The sequence below is a fragment of the Stylophora pistillata genome, chromosome 10, assembly GCF_964205215.1.
Source record: "Stylophora pistillata chromosome 10, jaStyPist1.2, whole genome shotgun sequence".
NCBI lineage: Eukaryota > Metazoa > Cnidaria > Anthozoa > Scleractinia > Pocilloporidae > Stylophora > Stylophora pistillata.
Window position 1 is genome coordinate 18,421,758 of NC_142528.1, and position 14,743 is coordinate 18,436,500.

The following is a 14,743-nucleotide window of genomic DNA, read 5'->3' on the forward strand; positions in this document are numbered from 1 at the left end:
GAAGGCACGAACATATCACATCAATACTAAGGAGCTTACATTGGCTGCCAGTTCATTGTAGAATAGTTATTAAAATATTGTTGCAAACTTACAAAGCTCCGAATGGACTGGTCCCAAATTACTCGTCAGATTTCAGTCTGCCCTGACCATGCTGGCCAGAGAAGAACTGAAGACAGAGAACTGCAGAAGGACTTAAACTCGCACAAGCTTATTTAACTTAGATTAACTGGGAACACTTCTTACCCTGCTGTTTTATAACTTCAACTGAAATTCTTTTGAAGTCAGGGCTTTGAGGATAGGACAAAATGGCGGACTTTTGAAATTTGCGTTTTTTCCTTTATTTAAGTAGGTGCTCACCTCTGGCCCGCTTCTTTATTTACATCACATTAAATCAACTTCATCCTGATGTAAACAACGATCATGTGTGTCTGGATTGTGAATGAACATTCTTCATAAAAGTGATGCGGCATCTTGTGCTGACTTCTCAATACAAATAACGTGTTAACTACTCTGTATGTCTTTTGATGCAAGGCAATAGAACTGTTTCAGTGTTTTTCACTCTGTTATAAATAGATCTATAACAATACATAGAAATAATCGAATGCGTTTTTTTTCCCTCTTTCTTGTAAAGACTCAGTCAAAGTTTGCATAAAATCAAAAGGCCAATCACATAGACAGGATCCTCCGTCCTGTCTCTGAATTAAATATCACAGTGTATAACTTTATATTAATAATATAGAGCTTCCATCCTTTTTCACTGAACAACAACCCTAGCAGGTTCCACCTCCTCTTCTTGGTTCCTTGGTGAAGTTGGCACCGCAGCAGACCGTGGACGCCTACTTATTGGACTGCCATTGCGAGGAGGCTGAGGACTAGAAGCTCTTTTCGCCGACATGGCTCTTGGAGATTTAGGATTCTGCTGAGAGAAAAAAAAGTTACTACAACATAGTACTCACTCGAAATGTCTTCTTAATATTGCTAGGTTATCACTGACTAGTAGTGAAATCTGGTTGGCTAGCGGCATTAGCCTATTTATTTTTATGAGCTGTTGAGCTGTTCGACTAGTCCGTTTACAAGCTGTTTGGGATAAAAACGTCAAATCGGACAGTTGTCCTGCAACAACCAATTAACCTGCATTAAAGAGCTGATTAGTGACAATCAGGATCGAGCATGTTGTTATTGGTACAATTAAACACCAAAACGGAGATAACAAAAGTTTAATTCGTCGTCAAATGAGAAAAGAGAAACCCATCTTTTCTGACCACGCCAGGTTTTTCCGCTTAATTACTGGAAGACGAGAAGAAAGGAAATGATTGATCTATTAGCTTTTTCTATTGAAATTAATGTGACAACAAAATTTACCAACCGGTGGCAACTCAGGCACTCCACCCATGTTTCCATCAAAACGTCCTTTGTAGATATGTCCATCCTGACCAATCAGCTCCGTTTCATCCCTTAAAATCAAGTACACGACGTTTAACCTTGTTGCGTTTTAATGCAACAAGGTTAAACTTAAAACTTAAAAGTTCATTTAACCTTAAAGTCATAATGAAAACACAAAAAACTACACAGAAATAACCAACAGCTGTTGAGAAGGAAAATTTGGTCTTACATCAATTATATTTATTAAAAATGTAATTTCTCTTACCTCGGAGGAATTGGGACTGGTGTGTCATCTTCTCTGTAGTAATAGTATTGGCTGAAAACAAAAACATTAAAAAAAACCGGTTTTCCTTTGTCTTGAACCGACACAACTTGTTGAACCCCAGGCCTTTTGTTTTACCCAACTTACATAAACGGCTAACACTGATATAAATCATCTTTGGATAAAATTAATAACAACAATTCGAGAAGCAACAGAACCAGAAGAGCTGGTAAAAAGATTTAAGAAACTCACTTGAATCTGGCTGTCCTTCTGTGTGGAAATGTCACTGTATGACTTCCTCCACAAGCTCGAGCTGTCGTTGTGGCCACTTCTTGCTCGTAAGTGTATCCACTGTGTCAAAACATCGGTGTTACAATTACAAAATCAATAGCTAAGAAGACGTTAATGAAGTTCATTTAAGACCAATACTCATGGTCTTAAAATAGGTGAGGAGAATTAGCTACCTTTCTATAATCAAGACAAGGATAGATATTCTAGTCTTCTCGGATAAGGACGAATAAACCGTAGGCCCCGTCTCCTGCAGGGTTGGAGACGTTAATTTCCCACGCACGAGATTACTGTGTGGTGGACGTCCTCCCCTGGGTGGGATGGGTGGGTGTTGGCCCTGAAAAGCCCATATGGGGAGTGGTCAATTAACCTATGTATGTATGTATGTACGTCTGTAAATTAAAATTAAGTACAGCAGTACTTAATTACTACTAAAATTAAGTACATCAGTACTGCATAAATGTATCCACTTTTTCAAACGGCCAAATTCTCGTAACACAGCGGAAGACTTGCCACTGTTTTTTTAACAGGTTGTGCAGTGTCCTTCCATCACAAAAAAAAAAGAAAAAAGAAATAGGAGTTTAGAAACTTTGTCTTTTTACGGAAAACGGTGGGGAAAAGACTAAACCGGTTTCCCTCCATGGCAATGAAAACACCCTACAACAAGTTATCCTCTGCGTCGTCTAGCAAACATTAGGGAGCTTAAGATACAGACGTTTTCGGGGCGACGGCGACGTGGAGACCGATTAAGATTGGGGCGAGATTGACTGCGCATGCGGCCCAGCCGTCGCCCTCTTGTCGGCGACGTGAAATCAGTGAGTTTGCCGTCGTGGTGAAAACGTGAGTTGATCTTGTTTGTTTTATTTGATATACTACCAATTTTGTCACTTGTATTGAAGTGATTGCATTATCACATTTCGCACAAATCATCACACGATGTCTCGGCTAACTCAAGAGCCCTTTTGTTTTCTCTTTAGGTTAAAAATGACCGAGGCAACAAAGTGAAGTCCAAATCGTCGAGGTAAGTTTTGGGCACGTACCCATACAGTACTTGAATTCTTAACATAAAAGAGAGTTTTTGCTTGCTGCCATTCCCTTTATCAATTCGTAGATGCACCTCGAAAACGTACACCTCAGATCTAGGGAGATTTTCATTTGGAAAATTAGGGTTTTTAGACGGAAATATTTCATACAAAACCAAGAACTCTTCATAGCTAATAAGATTAGCGTCGTAGTAAAGGACGAGGAGGTGGCGGAATTCTTCAAACGTAACCATGCTGCGACAAAAAAGCCTCAATTTATAAAAAAAAATTTATTAAATTTATTAAATAAAAAAAAAATTTAATAAACGTATTAAAAACAGCCTCAATTTATAAAGCGAAGCTCGACGAACTTCGAAGAAGTCGCAAAGGCCGGCCGTCATCAGAATCTTAACAACTTCAATTATGGCGCGAAAACGGCAACCTCTGACCCAGCTTACCTGGGTTGTCACGTCGCCGTCGCCCCGAAAACGTCAGTATCTTAAGCTCCCTATTATTTATGACACCGATTTGTGTACTTACCCTCGATGCATCTGACGTATTTGATCAAGTTCAAAAGTAGTGTAAGGGCGGCCTGACCGGGATGGAGGAAGACCAGGAGTCTGAGGAAGAGCTGGATTGGGGCTATAGGTAAAGCAGCTACGGTCAGTGATAAAACAAGTAACAGTGAGACGAACACTCAAACGGTAACGCCTCATAGCCCACCCTAGTCGTTTTGAAGTGTAGACAAGTGCCACAAACAAACTAGGTTATCAACAGACTATTGGACGTTTCCGGATTTTCCTCTCACTTTGATTAAATAATGGAATATTCAAATGGCTAAAAAGAAACCATCACTTACTGGCCGGGTATCATGTCAACAGGTCTGTCACAGGAAATACAATGGAATCTGAGCAACGCCCTGCAAAACAAGGATATCATAAGAAAACAAAGACAAACAAAACAAAGATGAACTGTTTGGGGCTGCGTCGGTGAGAGTAACGAAATAATTTGGATATATCAACAAAGTTGAAATGGTAAATTGGCCACCGTAACGATTACAAAAGCTGACGTTTCGAGCGTTAGCCCTTCGTCGGAGCGAATAGAGGAATTGTGGGTTGTGTGTGCTTTTAAAGGCAGAAAATGGAGCTACGTTATAGGTGGGAACATGGCAACGAGAGAAACATGAATAAATCAAGTAGAATGAAAAGCGTTTGTTGATCCCTGTGGGATTTAGACTGCCGGTTATCAGAGAGATGACTTGAGAAAATCAAATAATGATGATATTAGAATTTTTAATACAGGAATTTTGGTAAAAAAACAACCAAGCTATGGACCCTACTTCACTACTAACACTGACTTACTTGCGGAATCCAGCAGCTGGATCATCGGATAACGGTAAATCAACGTGTTTACACTTCATGCTTTTCATCTTTTTTTCTAAGAAAAATAGAGGAATTCACACATTTAGTCGTTGAGAGCAGTGATAATATTCTATGAATGCACGGAAAAGTCACTTCTCACCAAAGTAATCCTTCAGTGGATCCAGTTCCAATCTATCAAGTTTCTGATCAATGTCGCTTGCAAGTCGAGCCAAGGCATCGGTTAATGATGATTCCTGCACAACGTAGAACAATCAGTACTGAAAATACTCCACAGTTTCCCCCATATAATACTGCTGTATTCCAAGGTTTTAAAACCATTCCAAGATCTTTAAGATAGGTTTGAAGCCATTTCCAGATTGCTATGTGGGTTTTCACCAGACATAAGGAAACGTTAAGGGGCGAGTAAGAGAAAGAGTCACATCTTGGTGATAGGAACATTTGTCTGTCGTAGAACCCACCTGTCCGTCCAGTCGATTTAAGAGCTCCTGTAGTGACTGTTCCAAGCCACCTATACTCTGGTCAAATTTGCTCCGACTTATTAAGTTATCCAATGAACGTTTATCGGCTTTCTGCAATAGTATATAAAAACTCAAGTTCAATATCTGCTAACACAGAGCATCAATATTTTTCATCTACGACGGTACTTGAACTCTAACTAGAAAATCATGTATAAGTTAAAAAATGAATTAGTGGTTTCTTGTCGGCTTGATGCTTTACGCTCCGGTTCAGAATATCTCCCTGAAAAAGACGCCTGTTAGCACACCTGTGAAATTAATCGACAACATAAAATCATAACAAAGGGTCTTCATACCACGTCCATTTCCATGGCAACCTGTTCTTTGTCAGCTTTAACCTCTTGTAATCTGTCAGCGTACGTGTACAAAGCCTATTAAATACAAACAGTTGTACCTATAGTACAGAGTACACACAAAAAACTATGGCAGCATTAAGAAGAACCAGTGAAAGTTCATAAAAATAACTTAACGGTTCCCTGTTTAGTAAAGTTCAATGCGGAGTTGTTGTAACTCACGTCAATATGTTTCTGTTTCCTGTTGTGTTCCTCTATAAGTTCTTTTGTGGTACTGTTCAGTTTTTCCTGTTCTCCTTGTAGTTCTGTTAGCATGCTCCTTAAAGCACTGAGCGCGTCACCATCCTGCAAAGCACACACCCAAAAAAAGAAAAAGAGAGAAACGTCTTCGACGAGCGAGAGAACCACAACAGAAATATATAAGCAAGGACATCATTATCGCTCCATCTCAATAGGGTGACTGTCCGTGGCATCTTAACCCTCTTCCTTTCGTCAATATTCCCTGACTGAAAGAGTAAAATGATCTATAGTATACCCCAGAAAAACAACACCCACACCTCCCGCTCCTCAGTTCAGCACGCTCATCATCTCTTCCAAACCTGGATCGAGAACTTGTCTTACCTCAAGATGAATATCCTTTTGGCAAATATCCAGTGTTTGTATGGATTAAACAAGGGAATTGAAGAGGCATTGTCGGCTGCACGATGATACTTTGTTTGGCTAGCAAGTGCGTTTTAGCGATTTAACATTTCCTGCTCTTAATCTTTACACTAATTGGAAATTTAAAGAGGTGAAAAGTTAAGAAGACAACCACATCTCCGTAAATAAATGTCATATATTGTAAGGTAGTTTAATTTTTGGCTTTATTGACTAGTTTTAATTTGCTGTTCAACGCTTTACTCATAGTTTCAATTGTTTAGTTTAGTTCGTGTGTGTGGTAAAGCTGTTACCTGTCCTTTCCCAGAAGACGCACTATTAGGAGTTGTTTCTCTCGTCTTCTTGTACTTTAACAACAAAATTTAATGCAGGTTTTAATTTGCTGTGCCACATCTTAAGAAAATTACTATCAATTATTTATACAAAAACAATTATATTATTTTCTACTAAAACAAGTATAAGTCTATTTAATTTGGTGTCCTTACTTATTTGTATTTGTTTACCTTATCCCAACTTAGAAAGTGCTGAACAATAATTCAAGAAGACCAAATATGACAACATTTCAAGTACAATGTCTAAGGTGTCCTATCTTCAATATGATCATCTGTTCAGAAGGTTTGCGAAGTCAATGCACTGAAAATGTAGGAGACTGACAAAATAGCTGTATTCCTTTGGGTCTGTCATTATTTTATACATTTCTTTATTGTACCATTTTTTTTTAATTAAAGAGTTTTTCAGGAGGAAATTTTAAAACGCTTTTAAAACCAACCTTTTCTAATTGGTTGTTAAGTAGGCGGAGACCATCTCTTAAAGTCCTGATTTCACGTTCGGTATCTTCTTTTAGTCGATCTTCAATGCGCTGCAGCCTTGACGGTAACTTTTTTTAAAGAATGGCATAATTATACAATTTTAATTTCATTAAAAAAAATGGATTAGGTTTATCACTTTTATTATATAAGTAAATGTTAATGGAAGGTTTAAACAAGCAAGCAAACATTACTTCAGTTTCTAGTTCTTGCCGTTATCGTTGAAATGTTACATCACTAGCGAACTCTAAGACCTCCTTCTAAAAAATATTTATTTAAAAAGAGGATAGGGATATTACGTTTGATCTTATTATTTCTTATGACAGGTTTCCACTACATTAAAATAGAGAACAATTTACCTGATCGTTTAACTCTTTCATTTGAGTGACGGTCTTTTCCAAGTACTTAAGCTTATTAAGTTGGTCCAATAAATCATCAGGAATCATTTGAAGCTTAAACATTCAGTAACATAACATGGTTATTTCACAGACACTCAATACAATAATAGTACTGTACACGTTGTTTAAGTTTAAGATAGGATAAACTCTTTTATCTCGCTAAAGAAACCAGAGGGTGTTAAATAAGTTGTGAAAACTATTCACAAATAACTCAACCATTTATGGAATAGACCCCGCTTTAATCCGTTTATTGGCCTGATGACCTATTTACAATTTAAGTTCCGAATGATTGTTTTGGCTCCTAATAATCTGGGAGACAACGTGAAATGGATTCATCAATTTTACGAGGCAAGTGTCCACTTTCAAAAATTGTATTCACCAGCGAATTGTATTAATTTTTTTTGTTTCTTATGTTATTATAACACACTAATTTATTTGATTACCTTTTCATTGTGGTAGCTCAGCATATCAGACACTTTCTTCAGACTTTGGAGCTGTTCTTTCATGCTTTCAATCTTGTAAAATTTTTATGAAATTTTAATATCAGTACGAGGCTATTTCTTTATCTTAAAAAATGCAAAAAGGTGTTTATAGCACAGTGGCACAAAACATTTTGAATGTTTCCTTAAAAAAAAAATTGGCAAATTTTATTTTAGATGGCTGTAAAGATAGAAATTAACAGTATTTTCCAAACCAATGTAAGTATCCCTCTTTTTTTACCAAATTTTGGTTGGTTTCTAAGTTTCATTTAGTATCACATACAAATGTGACATCAATTGAGTTGAATAATACTAATTTCAATGTACTGTACGAAGATTTAACACCCAAAGTCATGACCTGGTAAATCAAATTTATTTGTTTACAAAGCAAAATCAGTTGAATTTAGCTAAGAAGCCCTTCATTGTACCTGTTGCTTGTTATTGTTGAGTAATGACAGTCCTTCCCTCAGAGATGCTAATTGAGATTCCAGGTCAGCTGGAATGGTTTTCTTAAAATAACTATCAGTTTCAATGGATACGAAAATTCAAACTAAACAAACCTAAGTTGTTTGGTTAACAAACTGCTACACTTATTAAAGAAAATTTTGTATTTATATGCTTACATCAGGAAGATGAAAGAAAATTATGCTTTTCAATTTATATGCCAGCCATTAGAGAGTTACCCTACTTCAAACTGGTTAGCTATATGACTATATCAAAAAAGTGATAAAAGCAATCTACATTGTGTTAATTTGAGTTTAAAAGAAAAAGATCAGCTGCCCCACCACTTTTATAAACTGTTAGTTAAAAAAAATCTCCTTTATCATGATCATGCAATGAAAAACCTACAATGAAAAACAAACAAATGCAAACACACAAAAGAGCATCAACAACTGCAGCAACAGTCACACCATTTAAGATAATGACTATCACGGGAAACGCAATTTTCTCTACAAGTGACTACTTCCCACTTCATTGGATTTTCAGCTTTTAGTAAATTACCCAGCCCCTTGGTTAAACTAAAGGTAAATTTACCTCCTCTTTCCATCTATTTATTGCATCAAGTCCATCCTTTAACAGCTTAAGTTGATCCAGAATATCATCTGGAACATCTAAGGTAAAGCAAAACACTTAATAGAGCTTAACTTAAGAGGAGTTACGTCAAAATCTTTTGAATTGAAGTTTAGCAAAAGAAACCCTAAAGGAGAAGTATATATATATATATATAGCATAATACATGTTATATTATTTCTCTATGCTTCTCAAAAGAAACCTAACATTTCAAAAATTGTCATCTAATGTGCAAAAAAACCTTCAGCTGTATAGACACCACCATTATAATGAATCTCATCTAGCAAGCTGGCTTACTGCAGCTATTTTTTTCTGCTCATTTTGGTTTTGCAGGTTGCTAAGTTGTATTCAGAATGACCACAATCTGGATAAAATTTCGGGCACATTCAAAGGCAACTCTCAGATTATTGGGTTACTCATTGGAATCTCAAACCACAGTAAATAGTAAAGTTTTATACACACTTCCTTCATGGTTGATATAGGTATTGCAAGGACTTTTGAGGGAATTTCCCCTTTAAATAATAGTTGGACATCAGGGTACACAAATATGAAATAGAAAGAATAAACCAAACATTAACAAAGATATGGCATAGTTTAAAGAATCACACCCAATAAACCTTTGAGCCAAATTATGTAAGATGTACAAAGCATATGGTAGCTCCTTATGATTTGTTCTCAAGTAGCTTTTTCAAGCAGTCTATGTGACACTGTATAAATTCCACTTATTAACTATCAGAGACTCAGCTCGTCAAACTTACCAGGTCTTTTCCTCAGTTCTTCCAAATCCTCCAGGTTAGCCTTTTTAGGCATTTGTTCCTACAAAAAAGTTTTACAAATTTATAAAATGGCTGCAAAGATATGTTCAAGTTTTATTTTTTTCTGTTTCATGTATAAACGACATTCCAAATTTCATGCCTCCATATACCATGTACATTTACTAATTTTAAAATGAACCTTAATTCAGCAGACACCTCTATTCAGTAATGGAAACACCAAAATTGAGCCCCTTTGTGACCAAAAATCTCTATCAGAAATGGACACCTTCTGAAGGTTTTACCATATGTCTTTCCTAGTCACGTTTGATCCAAAAATTGATCTGCTTAAACAGGTGTAAAAATTTTGTTGAACGTTAAACAGGTCACACATATTGAATTTCAGAAAGTTTTTACACACAAAATATCTACAACTAACCTCTACTGCCAAAATCAATGATTTAAATATGTTCTAGACTTCCAAACTGTACAGTCATATGTCTCAACTCACTATTGCAGTGGCAACCAAATTCTAGATACCAGTAGTTGTTTATTTTCTTTGGGCACTTCAATATGCTTACTCACACTATTTGACAGGTTTTCAGAGAACCAATGACTGGTTACCAGCAGTCTTAGCCCCAGGACCTCTACCACCTGTTACACCATTAGCAGCCGCTTATAGGAAAAGTTATTCAAACCCCTGTTTATTGCACACAAGTGTACACATGCATGCATTGACAATTAAGAAATTATCACATATCTAAAGATAACAAATAACTTATCAAGTGGCAAATTAATTAAAATCATTATAATCAGAATGATGTACCTGTCTAACTTGCATAATTATGCTATGTATGAAATATTTCAACATAAATTTTCCACTATACCTCTAAAGTATCCACTTGTTCAACAAGCACTTCATGTTTATCCATTAGCTCTCCTATTTGCCTCAATGCTTCCAGTGCCTCAGGGGAGGGGTGAGGAGGACTGGGTGTCCTTGGTGGTGGGGGAGTGGGGGTTCTTGCTTTGGGGGTTGAAGCTCTAGACTTTGCAGATGGAGTGCGACTCCTTCTAGCATTTAAAGCTTCTTCAAGCTGAGGCCATTTGACATAAATATCCAAATTGTTGAGATCATCCATGGTAGGAAGTCCATCGACTTGGTTCTTCAGATTTTGCTAAAAGCCAGATATTATAGCTCATTATATAAGATATATAAGCTCATTATATATGATATGATCTAATGAACACATATATTTGGCCATCTGTGTTAAAGCACTGTACTTACACTGTAGCATGGCAAGGGTAATTTACTTAAAAAGAAAGCTAATGACTATGTATGTCACAATATACTGATCATAAAGAAGAATCTGAAAGTCTAAAATTACAAGGACCAAACAAATAATTTTCTGTTAATAACTTATAAAAATAGATTTAAACTTGATTCTGTTGAAATACATGAATACCAGTAATATATATACAATTAAATAAATAAATAGCTAAAATACTTGGATCATGCCCTTGCATTTTAGTACATGACAATTAGATACATGTACTTGGCCTCTGATTTCGACTTACTTTCAATTGGTAATGACTTGTACTATGTACAGTGTATAATGTAAAGTAAGTGGACTGTAAACTGTCACAAAACTGTCCTGCCGTGAAACCCATTAAATCATCATTAATAACTGTGGGTATTCTTACCATCTCCTTCAGCAAATCTTCCATTTTCTTTCTTTCCTCTGAGTTGTCTGCAAAATGCATTAAGACAAAAAACATATAAATCATTGAATTTCAAATTTCTAAAGAAAGCTTCTACCAAAGAAAAATAACAGTTTCCGGGTGTTGAGCTGTTTCCACGGTGCCTTAAAGGTAAGTTAATGTGCTACAATGCTACACCGAACACACAATTTTGATAAAAAGAGTTTTGTAACAGTTAGAAATATTGAGGGATGCGGAAGTGGCTCTTTCCTTACCTACACTCTCCAAAGCTGAAATTCTTTCACTCAAACTTGAATTCAGTTTTTCCAACTACAATCAAAAAGGGCAAAAGGAAAAGTGAAAAATAAGTAGTTGTCATCATTCAGATGAGAGACCAACTGGGTAAATATTAGTGCCAGATTAGCTGTGTTCAAAGGAAATTTACCCAACAGATAGAAAAATTATTCCATGTCTGTTTTCGCTCACATAATGGGACTTTATCTAAAAAAATTAACTTACTAAAGGAGTGTACACTGAACACTGTTGTAGTTTGAATGGCTGGGAGTTTTGGGTCAAAATGATTCATGCTACCTGTAATTTGATTTGTTTTCTTCTTTGTTCTTGGGAAATGACCATTATCAAATCATTTACCATATCAAAATCATACTAGCAGTAATCTGAAATCATTTTTAATACATACATATACACTGTGGGTTTTTAGTAGTAATTCCCTTCCATACAAAGAAGTATGTCAAAAATACTGGTATAGTTGTACGTAATACATAGCGGCGTGCCTGGCCTCATTGGTTTCAACAAAACACCCAAAGCAGCGCAATTATTCAATTCAGTGTCAGTGTGAGGGAAAAGTAACTGAAAGCATGGCATTTTTCATTTTTCAGAAATGATCCTTGGAAAACTGAATATTCCAAAGTACAGTCCTGTAGGGTTGAATTTCTGGAGTCAACCTTTACCAGCTGTCAGACAAAAAATGGAATCATACCTTTGCTAACTTATTCTTTAACTCATCAATTTCTGCAGCAGTTTCCTTGACATCACTTACTTCTTTCATCATAGTGTCTAAAAGACTGGTAAGCTAACAAAAAAAAATGTCTGTGTGTTCAGGTAGTGTCCAATATTTGTTGCAGTTTATAGTAAAAAAAATATATAATTTTAAAATATCTTACCAACCTTAAGAATATCATTTGGACAACTGTTACATTTCCATAAAGATGTCACATCAACATTTCCAATATCAGAATTCCCAATCTACTACATGACATGGGCTACAGTATACTTCTGCAACTTGACAGCCATCTTGAATGGCCAAGTATTTTGGGGAATTACCAGTAAAGTTACATAGTTAAAACATAATAGAACCATCAATTAATAAGTTTAGTAGTCAAGATTTTTCATTATGAAAGTTAGTAATGAGAGAAAAGTGTCAAGTATCAAGAGAACATAATAGATACTGGCTCCATGTCTAAATAGAAGATATACGGGAAATCATAAATCTAGCCTGAGAATTCTGTGCTAGAGCCAAAGAACTCTCTACTCTTCTAATGTATGATGGATGAGTTTGAGCATTTTCAAATCCTTGAAATAAACTAAAATGAAGGACAGGTCATCAGTTAAGTGCACTAGCTCCTTTCACTTGGATTGTGGAAAGATTATGAGGGGAATTTTTACTGGTGAAGTAAAAAAGGAATGCTAGTTTCAAACTAGTATTCAAACTAGTTTTGAAGTTTTCACAGTAGTGTGTTGAAAGTAGAAGTTAGTTGGAGTTTGTTCACTTACATGGTTAATATGGCAAAAAAAGGAATACCTTTTTGAAAAATATTATTGTGAAAATTAGCCTGTGTCCCAAAATTTGCCACAGCAACAACTTGCACTCAAGACATAACTTTAAGGGGGACAAATAAATTAACCTTTCATAGTGACTGTGTATTAGTTGCTCTACCAACCAATGCTCATGACTGGTTGACATGAAGTGAAAACTTAGACACACTATGCTTACATCCCATCACCCTTGTTTTGGTTTCCTTCCCACATCCCTCAATACTTTGCAATTTCAGAGGGTCACAAAATTGCTTTCAAGTAGTCCATTTATCACTCCAGTCAATTCTCCTGTTGCTGAAATTACAATAATCTTACCAACTTAATTATTAGCAATATCATAGTACAGAAAACTGCTAACTATTTTTATTGACTAAATTTCAAATGATAAAAATTTTTTTTAAAACAGTAAATAGTATCATGATGAAAAAAATAATTAATAGTAGAAATAATGCTTTGATAAATGAGAGGCAGAAGACCCCAAATATTTCAAAAGAATTAGTTACTATTCAGTTTTCAAAATAAAAAGTTTGTAAGGTAACTCTCTCTTAAACTTTTGCCTAAGGAACAAACCTTAAATTACCAATCTACTGACTGAACACAAAATAGAAACAATTGTATCTCTTCGAAAAACTAAGTAATAATTTCATGAGTTTGAAAGTTCCAAAAATAGTAACCTGATATAATTTATTTTCTTTTCCTATGAGATGGTTACCTTACACCGGCACTGATAGCAAAAATAGTCGAAGACACGCAAGTTTGGTTTATGTTTATGGTCCTCTCGTACTTTTCATTTTAAATCGATCAGAAAAAGCATATCCCATTATTCACTTCCAAAGACTGCACGCTTTTGTTTAATTGTTAACACCCATAAAGTTTACTTTATCAATTATAAATGATTTTCGTATGTACGATTGGTTATGTAAACAAATAATTTTTTACTTGACCTGGTAACTACGTTCCATCTTTGTACACTCCTCCGCCTTGAAAAAGTTAACTTCAAGTAATTTGCGTGATTATATTAAGAGTAGTAAAATTTATTTGAGCAATAACAAAGCACTTAAAAGTACTTCAAAACCCCTTAATTACTGATAGATTTCACAATTCAAAGCCCAAAGCGAAAGTCAATAATGCTAGTTACCTTATCAATGCCAGTTTCGGTGGCACCAAGTCTCCTGTTGATGTTTATAAATTGCCACATATCACCAACAGGTGTTCTACCATCCTTCTTTTGCTTAGCACGTTGAAGAATTTCGGCGTTACTAGGCAAATCGTCCAAAACGTCCAACCTTTTTTCGATACTCGCTACTTTAGACTCCAAACTACTCTGAAATGGTGCAGATAATGCGGCAACAGGGAAAGGTATTTTATCGGTATTTCCTCTTCCTCCAGTAGAGCGTTCGACATCTTCACCTTTATCCCCATTTTGGAGACTTTCTTGTTTGGTTTTAAGTAGTGAAAATGCTGCTTTGAAATGCCCATTATCTTCGATTTCTTTTTCTTTCTTTTCTATACCTAGATGACTGAGAATCTCTCGTAATACTCCATGAAGAATGTTGAAGTTTACTGCTCCGAGCTCGGGAGTACCCAGGGAAAGATTCAATAATTGATCTAGTTCCACTCTTATCGCCATGGGATCAATAGTGTTTCAGACGTGGTGTGCGCCAAAAGTGGCTAAACATAACGTGTGGAAGAATAGTTTACGACCGCCATAATACCGTGTCCAGGTTGCTACAGGCAACACAATGATTGAAATGTAGTTTTAAATATTCATAAAAAAACATGGCGGAACTGAGATGAAATATCCCATCGGCCAATCGGCCTCACTGTTTGTCCTGGATAAAAGATAGATTCAGCATTGGACTCTTGACTTTGGGACTCCGAACTCACCACCACTCCCGCCC

The 14,743-nt window shown here is 36.0% G+C and overlaps 1 protein-coding gene across 8 annotated transcripts; it reads right to left on the reverse strand.

Moving 5' to 3' along the window:
- Positions 1–314: 314 nt before the first annotated feature.
- LOC111321914 (uncharacterized) lies at positions 315–14,610 on the reverse strand. Of its 8 annotated transcripts, none has more exons than XM_022924911.2 (23): positions 13,981–14,610; positions 12,007–12,099; positions 11,282–11,336; positions 11,010–11,056; positions 10,196–10,483; positions 9,315–9,372; positions 8,521–8,597; positions 7,914–7,994; positions 7,450–7,521; positions 6,968–7,060; positions 6,572–6,679; positions 6,096–6,149; positions 5,368–5,490; positions 5,149–5,223; positions 4,796–4,906; positions 4,477–4,570; positions 4,317–4,392; positions 3,815–3,874; positions 3,496–3,597; positions 1,898–1,996; positions 1,649–1,699; positions 1,367–1,454; positions 315–919 (listed from the first exon to the last, which is right to left on the reverse strand). In XM_022924911.2, exons 1-23 carry the CDS (start codon positions 14,470–14,472, stop codon positions 755–757), a joined length of 2,562 nt encoding a protein of 853 aa, XP_022780646.2. In that variant the 5' UTR covers positions 14,473–14,610; the 3' UTR covers positions 315–754. The 8 variants fall into 8 exon arrangements, with proteins under 8 accessions (XP_022780646.2, XP_022780647.2, XP_022780649.2 ...); XM_022924912.2 differs by having other exon boundaries at positions 315–916; positions 13,981–14,608; XM_022924914.2 differs by lacking the exon at positions 7,914–7,994.
- Positions 14,611–14,743: the final 133 nt, after the last annotated feature.

Excerpts from the sequence above, each read along its gene's own strand:
- LOC111321914 (XM_022924911.2), bottom strand. The coding sequence starts at position 14,472 with ATGGCGATAAGAGTGGAACTAGATCAATTATTGAATCTTTCCCTGGGT. Across the intron at positions 9,373-10,195 it reads AACAAGTGGATACTTTAGAG|GAACAAATGCCTAAAAAGGC; the intron begins GTATAGTGGAAA and ends ACTTTTTTGTAG. Across the intron at positions 8,598-9,314 it reads AGAACTGAGGAAAAGACCTG|ATGTTCCAGATGATATTCTG; the intron begins GTAAGTTTGACG and ends GCTTTACCTTAG.